At 36.2% G+C, this 21,101-nt stretch overlaps 1 protein-coding gene across 1 annotated transcript in view; it reads left to right on the top strand.

Moving 5' to 3' along the window:
* Positions 1–7,867, top strand: part of LOC122808023 (circumsporozoite protein-like) — a 15,023-nt gene extending 7,156 nt beyond the window's left edge. Inside the window, exons 2-3 of the mRNA XM_044079013.1 lie at positions 3,687–3,763; positions 7,607–7,867. Of these exons, the coding sequence (XP_043934948.1) occupies positions 3,687–3,763; positions 7,607–7,693 (164 nt within the window). The 3' untranslated portion in view covers positions 7,694–7,867. The remainder of the gene's footprint in view (positions 1–3,686; positions 3,764–7,606) is intronic.
* The last annotated feature ends 13,234 nt before the right edge of the window (positions 7,868–21,101 follow it).

Genomic DNA, 21,101 nt, shown 5'->3' with positions numbered 1-21,101 from the left:
TATTTATATGCACACACTGAACAGATGCCAACCTGGTTAACAACAGGAAACACAATACTCTTACTTATGAGTGAACTTTCAAGTTGTCCCAAAAACTATAGACCAATAGCTTGCCTTTTGACAATGTATAAAATGTACACTGGAATTGATGTCTACAGAGTTTATAGTCATTTAGAAGAAAACGCATTTATGGCAATAGAACAAAAGGGTAACAAAAGAAAGTCATATGGAACAAATGATCATTTATTGTTAAAAACAGTTATAATGGAGAACTGTAAAAAGGGGAAGAATCTAAATATGGCATTGATAGACTACAAAAAGGCATTTGACAGTATTCCACATTCATGGGAAAAACTGCTTAAAAATGTATAAGATACATACTATACTGACTGATTACATTACAGTGACCATGAAACAGAGGCAAACCACTTTGCAGCTAAGCCATGATAAAGGACAAATTAGTCCAAGGATAAAAATTCAAAGGGGATATTCCAGGGTAACTCTTTGTCACCGCTGCTCCTTTGTCTTGCCCTTAATCCATTATGCTGTATGCATAAAATATTAGGTCATGGCTATAATTTGGCTCCCAGAAAACAGCAAAGTATAAAGACTTCTCATCTACTTATTGTGGATGATTTAAAACTGTATAGTTTATCGGATGAGGAACTCAAAGCACAACTGCAAGTGGTCAAAACCATTTTCCAATGATATAAGAATGTCATTTGGTCTTAATAAATGTGCAAAAGCAACCTTTAAAGAAGGAAAGCTGCAGCACCGAGAACAAATCAGCCTGGTACAACAATGTGATATAAAAGAACTTGGGCAAGAGAGAGTATATAAATATTTGGGAATTGATGAAAGATCAACAATAAAACATGATCAAATGTGAATAAAACTTAGTAAGAATAGTTTAGAAGACTAAAATTAGTATTGAAAATGGAGCTGATATCTAGGATCAAAGTCCAAGCTATAAACCAATGTGCTCTTCTTGTCCTAATGTGTAATTTTGGAGTGATTGATTGGCCCCAAAAGGTGCTGAATTGGTTGGACAGGAAAACAAGAAGGATGTTTCATGCTTATCAAATGATTTATGAAAATCATTATATACCAAAACTATATATTCCCTGTTCTGAAGGATATATGGGTCTCTTCGAAACTGGTTACCAGTATAGATCTGCAATCATAGGACTGCCTACACATCTGCTGATTTGCTGATTTCACAAGACCCAAACATAGTGAAAGTTTTAAAACATGAGGAGAACAAGTCTAAGATGACTTCCCTGCTTAGTTTAGCAGAAGCATATCATCATCAAGCAGGAATGGAGATCAAACTTGAAGTAGATAAAAATGAGGCAGCAAATGAATGTTCCATAAAAACAAATGAAATAATATAAGGTAAAGGATCAGATGTGAAAACAAGAAATATATTTAATGCATAAATGTAGTTGCAAGTATAGAAAACTCTTGGAACAACCTCATGTTGATCAGGATCAAATGCAGGAATGGTTAAGGAGAGGTGAATTTAAAACAAAAGATGAAAGGTTAATATTGGTGGGCCAAGATAGTGGACTACATACACATTGGCTTACAAAATCCATTGAACATGTAGGAGAAACAGACAAATGTAGGTTTTATAAAACAGAAATGGAAACAGTCACACATCTTGTTGCTAGTTGTGATAAACTAATGGCAAAAGGATGGCATACTGAAAGGCATAATAATGTGGCAAGACTGTTGCATTGGGAAATTGTACAAACAGCATAATATTGAAGTAGTTGAAAAACATTGGAAAAATGAGCCACAAAGCATTATAGAAAATGATGAAGTTTATAACACATGGGATCATCCATTCCCAACAGTTCAAAAATAGATGCGAGAAAACCAAATAGAGTAGTCCATGAAAAGAAGACAAAAGTAGCATTGATCACTGAAATTGCTACACCCAGTGACTACAGTGTCTTATGTACAGAGAGACACAAAGTCAGAAAATACCAGGATTTGCAGGCAGAAATGAGGGCAATGTGGCAGATGGATGCCCAGACAGTTCCAATAGTAGTAGGAGCAATAGGTCTTATAAAAAAGAATTTATAATCACACTTGGATATGTTACCAATACATGTGACACCATATGAATTGCAGATGGAGTCATTACTGGGCACATTGCGGATGTTGTGAAGAGCACTTCTAATATCAAAGACTGAAACAATACTAATTTCATGAACTTTAATCATACTTTGACTTAGGAATGGGGTCCATTCCTGTAATGGTATTAGAAACCCTAAAGGCTTGAAGACATTAAAAAGGAAAAAGCCATAGCTGATGACTCATCAGGCTTTTTACTCTCACCCACTGCCTACAGGCTACAGACATGAAAGGTTCTAAAAAGTAAACTCTTCTTGGAAAAAATGGATCCCTCACACATGGTCATATTGGAGTTAAATGGATACAAGGAGGCCATAATACAATAGTTAGGGTTTCTGGATCTCAGTGGTCAAGAATGGGGACTGCCCAAAGGTAAAAAATTATAACAGAAAAAGAAAAGAACAGAAAACATACTAAAACTTTATTTTCATTCAAAATGAAATGAAAGTTAAAATAAAGTCAATGGAGAGTGGAAGGAAAAGGAATAAATGTGTATGTATGTTTGTAAAGTGAAGAAAGTTCATTAATTCAGCTAAGAAATATTAGAAAATGATGGGAAATATATATTCTAGGCTAAAAAACATAAACTGAGGAGATTAGAAACAGTAAAACACAAAGTTCAGTGTCAAGAGAATGTGCCATAACCAAGTATGGTCTGAGAAAAATGAGCTTATCACTCCAGCAAGGACGTTACTGGAACATAAAGTAAAATATACATTTGTTCTTTGCTTTCATGTTATTATCACTTATTTTTACTGGCTATCAAAATCCTAGCATCCATACCAGAAAGCACAGATTTCCACACCAATGCCACTGTGGCCATTGTATTTTTAAGTGCAACAATATGTTCTCGGAGAAGGCTGCTGGGTATCTCCAGGTTTCTTACTTTAAACATTCCGTGCAGACAATACTAACTGAATAATAAATGCAAATAAGAGTCTGGCAGTGATAAAAAAAATCTTGACGTCTGAACCCTTTTAATATTAAAAGTAAATATTTAGAAAGTACACAGTTCTGGAGAAGAAATTGTTTTCCAGTTGTAAGAAACTGCTGAAGATTTTAGACCAGGTTCTTTACAATGAGGTTCCATTTGTTTTCTATCAGACAGCTGAAGCCATTGGTGGTTCTAAGAATGTATCTTGCACATTCCTTCATACAAAATGTCCTCTCCATAGCTCCAGTTAAAAAAATCATGTGCTAGAAGTGCAGTGACTTTAATGTGAAAACTTGCAGCAGGCTGACCATTCTGTAATGGTCTGTTTTAGAGAGGAGATTCATATTTGTTACATAAAGAAAGGGGTATAGTAAGTGAAATCTAACCTACTATATATTGTGAAAGTGGAGGAGGACCCATGGGAAATTAGCAAAGTGTAGTTTTATTTTGTATATTTCATGCTTGCAGAAATACAGAATTGTACCCCATCATATAAATTAACAGAGAGTAAGTGCTATTCTAATTCCAATCTACAAGCATTTAGTTATAGTTATGTGATGTTTATACTAGTTTAAGAGATTCTCACTGAATGTTTGCTTTTCCATTACAGGACCTGGAGCTCCACCATCCCAACCTAAAGTGCCACCATCCCAACCTCCAGTCCCACCATCCCAGCCTCCATTCACAGTGAGTATTAATTTCTGTGCTTATTTTAGCAAAGTAAATTCTCTAAATGACATTATCTCAAAACAGATGAGCTATATTCTTATAAGCAAGACTAATGTCTATTATGTAATAAATGTAAAGCACAGAGCTTTACTGACGCAGAAGTAAGACCAGACCCTAAACTAAAACAATTCCTACTAAAGATAAAAGACTACTGACAAGCTACAAATAAGTGCTCATGTAATACCCAATTTAATTGTTAGGATTTCTGCACTAATTCTACTCACTACTTTGAACTTTCCTTTCTCATAACCTTTTACCTTTTATACCTCATTCCCCCCTCTTCTCTTAATATACCACCCCCTTTGCAACTGCACCTGTAATCTGTCACTGTATACACTATGAAAATTGTTAACAATAATCACAATATGTTACTGGTGACTTGTTTTTGTGCTTTATCACAAATTTGGAAAAATGTATTGATATGGCTATGCAAGTGCTAATTATGCATAATGTGTTGTATGTATAGGTTCATAGGTGTTTACTAGGCTAATGACCACAAGGGCCTTTTTAAGACTAGCCATGCATCCCAAATTTCTGACAAGTTCTGATACCCTTGATAAGTGTAAGCATGGGCCTGGGAGATAAACTATTTACAAGCAAAGAGTAACTATACAGCTTGTATACACCATCTCTCAAATGAGCATAGTTATATCTCCAAGTAAACTGTATTAATTTCAAATGCAAATTATATTGCTGGAGAAGTGTTTCTGCCTTGGACACTGTTGAAAAAGGGCCCTGGCACCACCAGATTAACATGGACAACAAATGGACATAAATAAAAATAAATAAACAGAAATGGTTTGCACAGTTGCAAGATAGTTTAAGAAGAGGGTCTTTTTGTAGTCTCTGCCCTGAATTAACTCCATGTTTTTGGTTTATATTCAATTGTACCTTTAAGAGATACAAAACTAGTCTAGGACGACAACGGTGCCGGTAAGTACTACCCTGTTTGTTCTCTATGAGCATGGAGTTGTAGTCTTCTAAAGAAAGTGATGAGAAAGCCAACCAATATCACACATATAAGAGTTGATTGAGGTTATGTGCTCCTTCCCACTCAATAAGAGATGGAAGCTGACCTTAGATTATTTGTACTTTCTGTCACATGTATGGAGTTATGAAGTAATTCACATGCAGAGTAGCTGGGAGTTCCTTAGTGACTGGTTTTGCTGGTTACATTACTTATTTATTTAATTATTTATTTTAAGTATTTATGAAAGTTTTTGCTATTAGCATCACAGAGGAATTAATTACATTATTTGCTCACATGAGAATGTTCATCTGACCAAAGAAATATTTCCATGTCTATTTCCTGATGTCATGTATTTGGCCCATGTTATAATTATTATCAATATAACCATACATTAATGGAGAAAATAGACTAATTCAGTGAATCATTTTAGCCACGATCCTATTTTTATACTGAAAATATCTGTATTATTTTTAGATATCACTGGTCATACACATATCCCTTGATTTTGTAGCTGGTGCTCATATATCTCATCTCCAATGATTTTGGCATGATGCTATCATTTTTCTCTGAAATGTAGCCTTATTCCTCTTTCATTAACTGAGTTTCTTCTTCAAGTCCTACCTTTTTAAAGATAATTGTTTCCTTAAGTAACAGAATGAAGGCTACACTGATTCCTTCCAACTAACTATATGACAGTCTAGCAGGTGAAGGCCTTGTATTCTGCAAAATTTGTATTTTATTTATGTATTTACTCTTTGTTGATTGGGTTTATCCTACCAGGCCAGTGTCTTCTTTTTGGGGGAGGGCCATCTAATATTTATACATAGTTGGGAGCTAGGAGGGGTCACTGAGGAGCTCCCCAATTATTTTTTTCAATAACTGCCATCATTTCAGGCAGATGGGACCTTGGTTTAATGTTTCAGCAGAAGGAAGACACATTCAGGAGTGCAGAACTGAGTCCACTTTCTGAGTCTGTACTGTATTTTTAATGTTCAGAGGTTGAGAGATAGGAGAAAAAAAAGCATGAAAATAAAACGTTAGTTGAAACTGAACTAAGAAGCAAGATAAAGGTGGGTTTATATCATCACATCGAATGACAATAATCTCGAATCACATAACATCGAACGCTAAGAACCTCGAAAGCGTACAACTGTGAAAATGGAAACCCCTGACTGTCATAGTCGACCTTCGTAAACTTACCCACCCTGACCTCTACTGTGGTGCAATCTTGGAGTTGGTATATATAAGTAGGGGGGTGTGGGGGCACAGCTCCCCACATTGGGGGGGTGAAGCCCCCACATAAGGAATAGTTTGTAGTGTTTGTGTGTTTTGTGTTGTGTACTGGAAGAATGGTTGTGTGCTGCTTTGCTAGATGATGTTGTGACGATTGAATAGATATGGTTTTGTTTGCTATGGTGAAGTGTCAGGTTCCACGGGTGAGCAGATAAGGAATAGTTTGCAGTGTTTGTGTGTTTTGTGTTGTGTACTGGAAGAATGGTTGTGTGCTGCTTTGCTAGATGGTGTTGTGACAATTGAAGAGGTGCGGTTTTGTTTGCTATGGTGAAGTGTCAGGTTGCACGGGTGAGCAGATGGCCAAGTGTTGCTATTTGCAGGTTTGGTTTTTGTAATTTTGTGCTTTTGAAGTTTTTCGTATTCGATGTTACATGTTCGATGTTATGTGATTCGAGATTGTTGTCATTTGATGTTGTGATATAAACCCGATAAAGGCAAGTGTACTAGGATTGGAAATACACAGTTATGAGTAAGCATTCAGTTCATACTGAGCAGCATGTCTTAGACAGGCCATTGGTATCAAGAGTATCAAAGGAAATATGCATAAGAAAATGCGCAAAGACACAAAGGATCTTACAGTCATCACACATGCATTAACCTGAGACCAAACCTAAGCCAGATGTTCTTGAAGCAGCAAGCTATGAACTCTAACAGCTGCCCCACATTGTTGACCCAAACTGCAATCATGGAAGTGATTCATTTTAGAAGATAAGAAGCAGACAAAACATCTTAAATGATATTTGAACTTGTGCTTATCAAGGCTCAGTTTTTATCATTGCATATGCAGTAGTAGGATTAAAAGTCCATTGCTGTATTATGTTATTTTCTTATATAACTCATTAACATGGCAATAAATATATGAATTGGCATGCTTCACTATATAAAAGACAATTTTAAATTTTCCATTTTGAATTGACTTGGCAAATGTTATGTTTAAATGTAATTATATTATTTTTTTATTTCATTATTTATTTGCAAACCGCTTACTAGGAATTGCACCCTGGGGAATATGCTTCACTTATATAATTATTATATTTTTTTTAATTTCTTAATTTATTTATTTACAAATCACTTACTAGAAATACGTGGCTGGGGAAAATTTTTTATTATTTTATATTTTGAGGTTAGAGTTATAGGAAGAATAGGGCCAGCAGCAAGGATAATTTGTCTCAGTCCACCACATACCTAATGACCGAACAAAAATGTTGTGTACACAGCTTCTCAAACAATTTATATGTCCTGAAAACTAGACTGAAAATTCATGTGACAGAATTCAACATTTTCATGAACATTAGTAAGACTAGCAGTTACTAATGATTTCACTGTGGTTTTCTGCTAATTGAAAACACACAAGGATATGTTGTTGATGCAGATTTCTTTAGTATGAAATAACACACATGCACACACACACACACACACACACACACACACACACACACACACACACACACACACACACACACACACACACTCTACTGTCAAGAAAACGGTTCAGCTTTTACTTTCTGACTAAAATTTTAATCTCCATTTACTTATAGGGAAGCCCAGAGAGTCATCCAGCTTGGCAGAACAGCAATGAAGATGTCAAGAGCAATGAAAGTGGACCAGAACAACAAAGGCCCTAAAGGAAGCCACTCGGAAATAACACTCATCTTCTCAGCCATCGTGTTACTTATCTAGAGAGATAAATTAAATGAAAAGTATGTCTAGACAATTATGTACAATTAGACTGATACTTTAAAATGCAAATTGTTCCATTTAATACTTAAAAAAATGAAATAAAGTGTTTGCTAGCAAGCCATTTGTCTCTTTTTACATATATGAAAACTCATAAAGATTTTAATGTATTTAATGACACTAATTTATCTGCAGATAAAAAGAGGAAATACCTATTTATTATTGTATTTGCTTATGAAAATGAAATGGGCCACAGCAAATGATTCTCAGTGACAGACTGTTACATGAATGATAATAAAAACATGTATGAGAAAAACAAATATAAATAATATTAAATAATCATGTTTCTTACAGGACAATAGTGTAATAAGTATACTGATATGAAATGAGACTTGCAAATGACTGGTGATGCTGTGTATTAAAATGTCAGCATTCAAAATGCTAAGTGCCAGCAAGTCAAAAAAAACGACTAAAACCCATGAAAAGAGTCAATCTTAGGGATTGCTCTTCTCCTGTAAACTTCTTTTTTGCAAGGGGAAAGCCCTTCTGCACCCCCAAACTGAAGTGCATCAACTCAGATTGTCACACCATGGAAAAAAAGATAATATTCAGAGAAATGGCCTCCTTGGACTTAATATATGTAAGTCCATTTTTCAGCCATTCAGTCTCCATGTTTCAGCATTTCAAATGGTTATCCATCGGTGATGTTCATAGACATTGTGCTCCATATAACAGAGCTGCTACACCATAAATTTGTTTGGGATGTTAAGGTAATGGAAAGACTGTCAGTGATTTCTGCAGGTCTGAGAAGATCCCTGTTGTCAGTGAAGTTTTTTATGGCATGATTTAATGTTATATCTGTAAGTTTACTGCAGCCATGCACAAATGTAGATTATACAACAACCCCCCATTAATATTCCAAAACGTGCACTCTGATTGGTCAGCGTGCACGTTGTAAATCAGAGTTATAGTAATGGAAAAAGGTCCAGTCGCCCGGACTTTTTCCATTAGTATAACTCTTTTTTTTTTTTTTTACAGCAACGGAGAACGCAAGATCTCTGTTGCTTGTTGCAACCTGTCTTGTCATTTTAAATGAGTTTAACATAGCAAGACAGCTTTTAAAAAAAGCAACAGAGCATCTCCATTGCTTTTTTTAAAGTTGTCTCACTATGTTAAACCCATTTAACATAGCGATACACTTTAAAAAGCAACAGAGATCTTGCTTTTATCGTTGCTTTTTTCAAAAGTGTCTCGCTATGTTAAATGGGTTTAACCTAACAAGACAGCTTCAAAAAAAGCAACGGAGATTCTCTGTTGCTTTTTTTAAAGCTATCTTGCTATGTTAAAGTTGTTTAACATAGCGAGACAGGCTGTAAAAAGCAATGGAGATCTTGCTTTCTCCGTTGCTTTTGCCCACAGCTCTGATGTACTACGTAAATATACGCATGCACAGTACATCAGAACTGCCACAGAATACCAGACAGCTGCAGAAGGGCAGCAAGGAGGCATTATACAATGCCATTATTTAAGAAAAGTAATTTTTTTTTTCTTAAATAATGTCATTATATAATAGCAATAACCCACTTGTAGGTGTGGGTAATGCTGGATTTACCCACGGTTGCTTTGTTTGGTCACTCGGGCTTCACTCTTGTGACCAAACCACACCAACCGTGGGTAAATCCAGCATTACCCACACCCAGGTGTGGGTTATTGCTATATTATACAATGGCTGGCTATTACCATTCAAAAAGTAGCATGCTGATTGGTCAGCCTAATCATTGTGCCCATTATAAATCCAAACATATACCAATATGTAACTTTAATTTTTTTTTAAACAAAAATGCATAAATAAAATTAAAAATCTGGACTCCAGACATACAAGAGAGACAGGACAGATAAAATACTAGGAAAATTAGGTATGTTATTCAAAACTAAAGACACATACTTGATTTTCCTTGTATTTCCATGTAAGCATGGGAACGCAAGTCCCATATGCATCCACAGTACACCCAAAAAAGTAACAGGATATGAAGCAGAAGCAGAAAAACACCACAGCGCTACTATACAATGGCATTATTTAGGAAAAGTACATAATTTATTCTTAAATAATGTCATTGTATAATAGCAATAACTGACTCTGTGATGTGGTATATATAGATTTACCCACGGTTGTCTTTGTTTAGTCATTCGGGCTTCATTCTCATGGTTAAACCACACCAACCATGGGTAAATCTTAATATATCACATCAATATCATCTGTTATTGCTGTAATATATCACCACAGTTAAAATATTTAACCATCTCCTTTTAGATGGCAATTGGGAAGGAGATGCTAAACCAATGTTGGTTATTTGGTAAGTAAAATGAGATGATGTAGTTAGACAGAGATGAAGATGGATTGCTGCAGATTTTATTGAAATGATTGACCTTAGAAAGTGGAGTAAATATTTTTTTGCTGAGCTTGTATGTAGTGGGGTGAGGTCAGCAGAATTGTTATTGCTATAGGTGAAGATACTATTCAGGTATTATGTAACATTTTTTTCCTCTGGAATATATCAAACTAAAACAATAAGTGAGAAGGTCACTGAAAAACCAATCAGTAAAAACAAAATGAAAACTCCAGCACAGCTAGAAATTCCACTGAGTGACCTCCCAAACCTCTTGTATCAGAGGCACATGGAATATATGAAAATGACCCTTATGAACATCAGGTGTTTCAGCTAATTGGCAATTCTGAATGCCCATGACTTGTTTTGTCATTATAATGGACAATTACAGGCCAATAAAGCCAAACCCCACTAGATGTGGATATTCATATTTCAGCCTTGTTATGACCTCCACAGCACAAGCAGTGTATTTAACTAAGCATAAGAAACACAGGGCTATTATACCCAGCTGATGTCCATTATCATTAAGGTCACTACAAAAATATTCCAAACAACAAACTAAAACAATAAGTGAGAAGGTCACTGAAAAAACAATCAGTAAAAACAAAATGAAAACTCCAGCAAAGCTAGAACTTCCACTGAGTGACCTCCCAAATCTCTTTTATCAGAGGCACATGGGGTATATGACCCTTATGAACATCAGGTGTTTCAGCTAATTGGCAATTCTGAATGCCCATGACTTGTTTCATCGTTATAATGGACAATTACAGGCCAATAAAGGCAATCCCCACTAGCTGTGGATATGTATATTTCGGCCTTGTTATGACCTTGCTTGATGTTCATAAGGGTCATTTGCATATATCCCATGTGCCTCTGATACAAGAGTTTTGAGAGGTCACTCAATGGAAGTTCTGGAATATATCAAAGAAATATAGAACAGTTGCAATGTAGTCTAGTTGAGAAGTTATTGACAACCAGTCATTGTGTATCAGTTTGATCAAAAGCAGGGGTAATTTCTTTTTGTGGATTTAAGGTCTAGTAACAGTAGGGACAGGCATCGTGATAATATTATGGTTGCTTTTGGCTAATACAATTTCATGAATCTGGCAGAGGTCTTAGAAGAATTTATTAAGAATTAGTCATCAATGGAGTGGCTCCCAGTTAAGTAATTTAGTTATGATAGAGTATAAATGCATTGGATAATACTGCACCCTGTGAAGGGAGAAGTCCTGGCAGGGGTAATGGGGCATCTCAATTTAGATTAAAATATCCTCATATAGAGTACTGTATATAGAAAGTACAAACAGGGGGCATTTGTTGGTAATACAAGCAACATTTAGAGATAATTTTTAGGACAATTATTTACAGGACAGAGAAGTGAATAGAACCAATCATATCTTAATGTGAAAACAAACAAGGCCAACTCTGTGGGAATAAGCCTGATACAACCTAAAGTTAGCTGCATAGAGTTATTATTGATCTGACAGAAAGGGCTTGATTTGCAGTGGAAGGTGTTACATTTTCAGATGTGTTCTATGAATATTTATTTGTTTTATTTATTTTACATTTTTTGACCTGGATAGTCCAACTGGATTCATGTCTTTTTTCAGCGGAGGCCCGGGGAGAAATGCTCCAAGATAAGCAGTTAAGATTACAGATACAATATATACAGTGGTTACCTACTTAACAAGTTATACACATTCCATGGTTAGAGATAATCCCAGGTGTAAATCCAGATTAAGTAACACAACTAAACTAAATTATAGTTATTAACCCATAGTAGAAGAGAGTTAGTCTGGTTTGATACACTGACATAGCTAGTTTAGTGTCAAATATTATTTGAGTCTTATCTTAAATTGAGTCATGGTGGTAAGTAAAGTAATATCAGCTGGGAGTGACTTCCAGGATCTACCTGCAGAGTTAGCAAAGAGAGAGTCACCGGCTGAGGTATTAGTTAAAAAACCCAACAATTCCCTATTTAAACACATTGATTTGTACAGGACAAGCTAGGTTTCAATTTGGAATCTTGGAAATTGTTTTAAGAGATCCCAGGGGAGGGGATTGGGGCAATAGGATTTGTAGCAGTGAGATCAGATGGCAGCTTAAATTGGGAGCTATGTACCCACCAGGTATAAACAAACAATTTTCTTTGGCACCTATTTTAAAAGACAAAGCACTGACACTGTGATTTATTTTTAATTATTTTGTATGAAGGTTTTTATGTGTTTTAAAATAGTTTTAAAATAGGTCATGTTACTCTATATTTGAGCAACCAAAGGGTTAATTATGAATGTAACTGATAGGTTAACTTTTACTGGGTGTTTTTTAATGAATTGGAGAAATGGGATTGTTACGTAAGCAGACTAAATGATGAGACACTTTGGTTTGATAAAGTCCACGATTAACGTGGATGAAAGTGTTTACCATTTGGAACTGCTTTATTGGAATTACTCTTGTTGCTGCTATTTTGCTGTTACTGGCTTGTTTTCAGGCCATTTTATTGATTTTCCTTGCCATTATTTGGAGAATAAAACTGTATTCTTACATTCGTACTTTGGGACTTTTATTCTGGGCTACAGGTGGAATTGTGTTATATTGTGTGTTTTGATCCACCTGAACGCTTCATTTTACATTATTGGTTTTGTGGTGAGGAGTGTGGTCTTATTGCCTTATTATCCATATCCTGGGACTCAGTAATGGTCTTTGTCTTGCCTGTTGATTCATTTTTTTACTTTGTGAGTCATGGATACCTCTAGCGGAGTGGAGACACAATTGGGAACCTCGAATGAGCTAGTCAATTCAAAGGATCTTGCACCGAATAGTGAAGACAGCAGCATGACACAACTTATTAAAGTGATGTCATTACAATACCAGCAATTGCAATCTATGCTGGATAGATTGCAGGGTTCACATCACTTGATGACGACTGGCTCACAGGCTCCACCTCTATGTTGAACACGTAGTAAAGCAGGATATCCAGGCAGCCCGGGCCTACCATCTATTTCCGGAACACAAAGTATTCCCTTTTTGACAAAATATGGTAGAATCTCTGGAGACTGTAAACAGGGAAACACGTTTTCAGTGGTGGCTGGCGAAGGACTTGTCCTTTAATAACCAACACAGGGGGGCTAAAACCTAAGGAATTGTATAACAAGCTCCAGAACTTTGAATTGAAAATGGGAAAGGTACATAATTTGCAGATTGACAATGAGTACCTTTCCGAATGCATTAGGTTACAAAGAGTACCAAAGGGTCTTAGAAAATGTAAATTTCCCATTGGTATGTCATTTGGTCAACCTGAACTTGAGGGACTTTTAGCTATGTTCGACTTGACATGGAATAGAATTATTGCATTTTATTATTAAAATTAATTCTAATAGGATTAACCAATTGTTTGATGAAATTAACAGCTTAAACAATGATATTTTAGCTGATAACAGTTTTGTCAGATATGAAGCAAAGTATGATGATGTGTTTGATAAAATAGAACAACAGGTGAAGGAGAATGTAGCTAGGAAACAGAGGAAATTGAAAAGAGATGAACTTGAACATAAACAGAAGATTGCCTACCCATTGCCCAAGAGTTATTTAGAACCCCCTATTAACACAGTCCGAAAAGGAATGTTTGAACTAGCGATAGCTTCAGTGAGTTATGGGGGTGGGGGGTGGGGTTAGGGATGATAATGTTACATCACATTTCTACAATGAAGAGGAAGAAGTGTTTGAACAGAATTTTCCCACATTAAGAAGGTCTGAGAGAATATTTAATAGAAATCAGAATTGTCCTAATTTTTTATGCCAACAAGGTATGCCAAAGGGGCAGAGACAGACAGGACAGAGGAATTTCTGGAGAAACAACAGGGGGAACAGGTACTAAGCCCAAACAAGCAGGGTTCCTGTATTATTTTGTCTTTTGGGGGAAAAATGTTGAGCTATTTGGGGTTCAATATTTTTAACTACATAGATGAATTAATTGCCCAAACACACTTTTCTCTTTTCAAAAGAGGTTAAAATTTGTTCCAAGTAGAAATACTGACATCTCGGAGGTGTTGCTTGAGTTTAAACTTTATTTAAGAAAATTTAATTTTGACTTATACTTTAAGGATAGTAACAAGGTAGGTAAACCTGGGTTATTCATGAGGAAAAGTGTGTTCAACTACCCCTACACCCAACATTGGGAAGTACTGAAAAGGTATGTACAAGGGAAATTTACCAGGCTTTTTATTCCCAAAAAGATAGATATTTCAACCTTAACAAGAATGAGGAAGAATTATTGGGAATTTTGAGAACAGACCATCTGAGAATTATGAAGCCTGATAAAGGGGGAGGGATTGTCATAGTAGATAGGAATGACTACATTAATGATATAGCTAACTTGTTAAATGACATTGACAAATACAAAACTGTCTCCCTTAACCAGATAAATATTGCACATAGGAGGATACAGCTATTTATTGAGGACAGTCTTTTCCAGGTGGTTATTAATGGAGAGCTTTATAAATTTTTGGTGAATGAATACCCATATATCCCCACTATCTTTGGTATCCCCAATGTCCATAAAAATGTTGATCACCCCCCCAGATAGAATGATAGTGGCGGCCCACAACAGTTTGATTTACTCTTGGGTATTTTTGCTGATCAGCTATTGAAGAATTCAATGCATCCCATACCTCATGTATTATTGACTCATGGGATTTTTTAATGAGAATTAAACAGGAATTTTGTGGTAATTCCACAGGGTTTTCTACCACTGATGTAGTGGACCTGTTTAATTCCATACCCCACTGGTTAGGAATTGAGTTTTTTTGTGAGGCCATATATGATTACATCAGTTTAGATACAGGGCTCACCAACTTCATGGTGGATGTGATGGAGGTGATATTAAACAATAACTACATTACTTTTGAAAATTAATATTTTAAGCAAATAAAAGGGGTGACAATGGGGTCTAGCAGTGCCCCTATTTTAGCAAATTTGGTCATGGTGACTTGGGAGAAGAAATATGTTTTTACTTCTGGGTTTGAAAAGGAATGGATTTTGTACCTCCATTACCTGGATGATGTTTTTGTTCTTTGAAAAGGTGGGGAAATGGTGGTGAACAATATACATTAATCAAATTTGTTCATATTTTAAGTTTACACACATGTTTTCCCCTGATACAATTGAGTATTTGGATGTTACCATTTCGATTGGTAGGTTAATGGGAATCTTTACATCTAAGGTTTACCGAAAACCTACTTATTCTAATAGCTTTTTGGCTTTTGATAGTAGACACCCCTTTTACATTAAGAACAATTTGGTGAGGGGGCAAATGATTCGAGGAGCCAGAATGTGTTCTACCATGGCAGACTTCAAATGTGAGTTAGGTAACCTCACACAAATGTTTTTGGATAGAGGTTACCATGAGGAATTGGTTTTCCCACTGGGTGAAGAGATTCTTGATGAATGGGGGGGATTTACACCTTTACTAGGGTATGATAGGACCCCTGAGGAATTAAGGTACAGCAAGGATGGTAATGTCTTCAAAGCCATGGTTACACACTATGGTACTTTTGGGCAAACAGTAAGAAACATTATTTCAAATAATTGGGTTATGTTGGAAGATAACAAAGAGGTGTACAGTCATCTGGGGACTTCCCCACTTTTTGTGTATAAAGTAGGGCCCAGCATGAAACATTACTTGGAACATCCCTTGTCTTTAAAGGATAGGGACAAAGGGACCCAGAAATGTGGACCATGCAAGTATTGTCCACATATTCTTGAGGGAACATCCATTATGGTAGGTGAGTTCCAGATAAGGGTTCAATTGGTTAACGGCAATTGCAACAGTAAGGGTTTGGTCTACTTAAGCATATGTTCAGGGTGCCAAGGATTTTATGTGGGTAAAACAGAGAGAATGCTCTGTAAGCTTATTTATGAGCACCTATATGCCATAGAAACTAAAAACCCCAACAATTCCCTATTTAAACATACATTGATTTGTACAGGGCAAGCTAGGTTTAAATTTGGAATCTTCAAAATTGTTTTGAGAGATCCCAGGGGAGGGAATTGGGGCAATAGGATTTGTAGCAGTGAGATCAGATGGCAGCTTAAATTGGAAGCTATGTACCCACTAGGTATAAATGAGCATTTTTCTTTGGCACCTATTTTAAAAGACAAAGCACTGACACTGTGATTTATGTTGAATTATTTTGTATGAATGCTTTTATGTGTTTTAAAATAGTCTTAAAATAGGTCATGTTACTCTATATGAGAGCAACCAAAGGGTTAATTATGAATGTAACTGATAGGTTAACTTCTATTGGGAGTTTTTTGATGAGTGGGAGAAATGGGATTGTTATTTAAACAGCCTAAATGGTGAGACACTTTGGTTTGATAAAGTCCACGATTAACGTGGACAAAAGTGTTTATCATTTGGAACTGCTTTATTGGAATTACTCTTGTTGCTGCTATTTTGCTGTTACTGGCTTGTTTTCAGGCCATTTTATTGATTTTCCTTGCCATTATTTAGAGAATAAAACTTTGTTCTTACATTTGTACTTTGGGACTTTTATTTTGGGCTGCGGAAGTTGAACCAAGGCAGAATTGAGTTATATTGTTTGAGTCTTATCTTAAATTGACTCAGGGTGGTAAGTAGAGTAATATCAGCTGGGAGTGACTTCCAGGATCTACCTGCAGAATTGGCAGAGTGAGTCACTGACTGAGTTATTACCAGTGGCGGCTGGTGACTTCAAATCAAAGGGGGGCTGCAGGAGAGAGCTGAATGGGTGGGGTCAATGGGAAGGGGTGTGACCAACTAGAAAGGGGAGGAGCTATGCTCAAAACCACAAAAACTAACTAAATACACTGCTCTGGGTGCCAAACCATCATTATGAGAGTCCAATCAAGACAAAATGAAGTGTAGAAGAATAAAGATATTTCAATGCATTGGCTGCATGACAGCTTACTTAATATCTAGATGGAAACAAAAAGGTTGTGAGGCATGAAAAAATAAATTACTTTTTAAATACATTAATGGAATGCCAGTCAAAATCAAGTATAAGAAAAACAAGCAGCACTCAACTCAACCCACTTCTTGCACTGCAGTTCTAATTATAATTTATATTCAGCTTTATTAAAGTACCAAGTAACATGCTGAAAGTAGAAATCTCTGATGCCCTGACTTGTAAAAATGTTTCTTATCCAAAAAAGACCTGCTGCCTGACAACTATCTACTTGTTTCATGGGGAAAACATGATCAAAGTAAAAAATGAAAAGCAAACAAGAAATAAGCTCAAGATACATTGCTTAAAAGGATTACTGTACAGGTTATGGACCACATGACTGGTATTCTGTTTAGTTTACGGGTAAAGCCTGCAGAGATGACTGGAAGTCTCCAAGTGTAATGAGCTTCTTAAAATAATGTAGTCCTGTCCTTTATTACAAATACTGTCATATGAATTTCAATACCCAAGGCTTATACATTATCTAGTTAAGTATTATCTACATGGCAATAACAGAAAGGCTTTCAATGTTGGCAATTCTTTAACAGTATGCTTATTAAAGCTTACTTGCATCTTATGATCTCAGCCAAGCTTACCTGATGGTCATTAAAGTATTGCTACTTAAACACAAAGCAACAGGCACTTTGAGTAATAAGCATAAATCAACAGTACAAAAACTATGACAGAAACCAGACCATTCTGCAAAAATCAAGGACAGATGAAAAGCCACTCTAGTACTTGTGTCTACCTTGGATGGGGGGGATACTCTGCACATTTACACTGCATAACTACTCCTTGCCTAGCGTCAACACATCCAGAGTCACTACATGGGGGAGTGGGGTGCAACAAGTATGTCACAATTTGAAATGTCTCTGGCTGACTGTGATGGCCCTGACACATTTGTCATACCTCTCAACCTCAGAGCAAGAAATCTGGACAAAGCCATACAAAGAAGTGGGACAAAGGCCCAAAAATAAGGGCAATTTTTAAATATTGCTCTTATAAACTTAGAAAGATAATAGAATAGGTCTTGCATTAGTATGAATTTTCTAAATGGTATGAAATTTGAAACTCAAATGTCTGTCATTATTTTCTAACTTCAGTCTTTAATGATTTGTCACTAATTTGCCAAAAAAACACAATTTTGCCAAAAAAACCCACAATTTTGTGAATAATGGGCCAAAAATGTGATGTAAAAATATAGAATAGCCACACAATACAGCTGGGAACCTGTCAAAGAAGGGACGCTTTAATATTAGTAATGCTAACTTCAGCAGCTGACAAAATAAAATAATCTACATGCATTTCTGAATTAAAAGTAATCTATAACTCTGATTATTACAGTTATTTCTTAATTGTAAACCCTCCATGTTTTCTTCCAAAATTGCTATTTTGTGGAGGGATTATTAGGGGGAAGAGCAACACTTTGAGCCAAAATCAGGGACAGTTGAGAGGTTTGGCTATGCCTAATTCTATAAAGCAATTTATTTGCATGTACCTCTCAACCTGTTAATGCAATAAATCTGGACTAGGCCAAATATATTGGGGGAACATATAAACAGTACTAAAAATTGCTCTTGTATAAACTGAGACAGTTGATAGAACAGCATGCATTTTTCTGAAGGTTATGAAGTCTGAAACTCAGTGTGTCAGTATTTTGTGACTTAATTCCTAAATGATTTGCCAGAAAACCGCAAATTTTATGAGGAACAAACCAAAAATAAGAAGCAAAAATCTATTCATTCTGTGAAAATCTGGACAGTTGGGAGGTATAGTTCAGCTGGTGCTGTCTTTAAGTTTTCCGCCCTTCCCCCTCACAAAATCATGGTTGAATGGAGCCTCCCCCTGCAGCCATTCCAATGATCCATTACTTGGCTATTTCACTCCATTTACCAAACACCAATGTGCATACTGATTTACTTCTATGATGATTTGGACTTCATTTGAAAGTTTTATTTTGCATTTTACAGCACAAACACTAAGACATCTGCTAAACAAACTTAGCATTAAAACTTCTCTGCCCTTGAAACTCACATTCATTGAAACAGCATTGAAACCCACATTCAAAGAAAATACATTTTACCAGTGGCAGAACTGCCCAATTCAGAACATCTTTCCAGTGAACAATGAAACAAAATGCATGCACGTATAATGACAAAACTGCCAAGTTCAGAACATTTCTATCATAAAAGTCTACTCAAACTTCTACCATCCACCATTATCAGTAAATATGCACAATTCTGCAGTTCACCATTATCAGTAAATATGCAGAATTCTACAGTCCACCATTATCAGTAAATATGCACAATCTCTGAAGAAGTAAAAAGTCATCTAAATAATTCCACATTAAATAAATCTGTAACTAATGAAGAGGTTGCTGCTAGCAAACACCTTTATATTTCATGGTTTCATCGAAAAATAAAGTGTCTGATGCCCCTGAGGAATAAATTCCCTATATTACATTAAAAATGATAAGCTAGTAATATTGCAATAGGAAATAGATAGCAAACCAATAACAAGCTCATAGTTAGTATCTTAACTTTTTCAGTACGGCAGCATTCACCCCTTGTGGAGTAGAACCAACAACCTTCTGCATCAAAAGCAAGTACACAACCTGTTGTGCTATTAACAATGCAAGCTGACTTAGCATAAGCAGCACTAAACTTCTCTTCCCCTGCAGCTCTCAGCTCCTTGTTAAATCTACTCAATACTCAACTGCATCTCAACTTCGCAACACAAGAAACCTAGAAAAAGCCAAATTTATTGGGGGGGTCAAAAGCCCCAAAACCAGGGAGACATTAAACATTGCTTGTATAATCTTGGAAAGTTGCTAGAATAAAATGCTGTGTTACCACCATACATTTTACTGCCAAGGTCCCTGTTCAAAAGAGTCAGAGCAACATACCACTATGCCAAATCAGCTGCTTTGTGAAAGAAAAATGCTGTGTTACCACCATACATTTTACTGCCAAGGTTCCTGTGCAAAACAGTCAGAGCAACATACCACTACTCCAAATCAGCTGCTTTGTGAAAGAGCAGAAGACTGAAACTTAAATGGCTATCATTTAATGAATTCAGTTCTCACCATAGCTGTCAACCTCTTAGCACAAAACACCTGGACAAACCCAGTAATGAGGGAATACAGTCCCAAAAATAAGGATAAATTTCAAATATTCATCTTATAAACTTAGAAAATTGCTAGAACAAAAGGTTGTGTTACTATGTATTTTCTGAAGAATATCAAGTCTGAAATTCAAATGCCTGTCAATTTTACTTCTGATGGAACAAGAACAATTTTCAGCAGAGACCCAGGGAGAAATACTGCAGACATATGTCTTTGTAAAATGGCAGGACACCAGAGCAAATCCACACAAACACAGGGATAAGATGCAGACTCCACACAGAAGGCACCCCAGCCAAGAATCAAACCAGAAAACCTATAGCTGTGAGGCAACAATGCTACCACTGCACCATCAAATATGTAAGGAATTAAACATTCAGAAACCTGAAGTCTGAAATTCAAATGCCTGTCAATTTTATTTAACATTTGTTAATCAGGACAGTCTGACTTGGAACAAAAAAACAATTTTCAGCAGAGGCCCAGGAAGAAATAATGCAGACACGTCTTTGTAACATGGGAGGACACAAAAGCAAACCCACACAAACACAGGGAGAAAATGCAGACCCCACACAGAAGGCACCCCAGCCAAGAATCAAACCTGAGAACCTGCAGCTGTGAAGCAACAGTGCTACCACTGCACCATCAAATATCAAGCATTGCAGCATTTAGAAACCACAGATATTATGAGGAACAGATCAGATCAAATATGAGGCAAAAATCTGCAATTTTTTTACAAATGGTGATGGGTAGGGAATTCAGGTTCTTAACACCTGCATACAAGGTACAGGGTTCAAGCCTGAGGTATTCCCCTACCACACCCCCATGTGTTTGTTCTAGCTACCAGTATATAACAACTGGGGCATTT

The sequence above is a fragment of the Protopterus annectens genome, chromosome 8.part0, assembly GCF_019279795.1.
Source record: "Protopterus annectens isolate FY-2018-M chromosome 8.part0, PAN1.0, whole genome shotgun sequence".
NCBI classification, from domain to species: Eukaryota; Metazoa; Chordata; order Ceratodontiformes; family Protopteridae; genus Protopterus; species Protopterus annectens.
The sequence above is the reverse complement of the archived record's forward strand: the minus strand, read 5'-3'. Positions and strand labels throughout refer to the sequence as shown.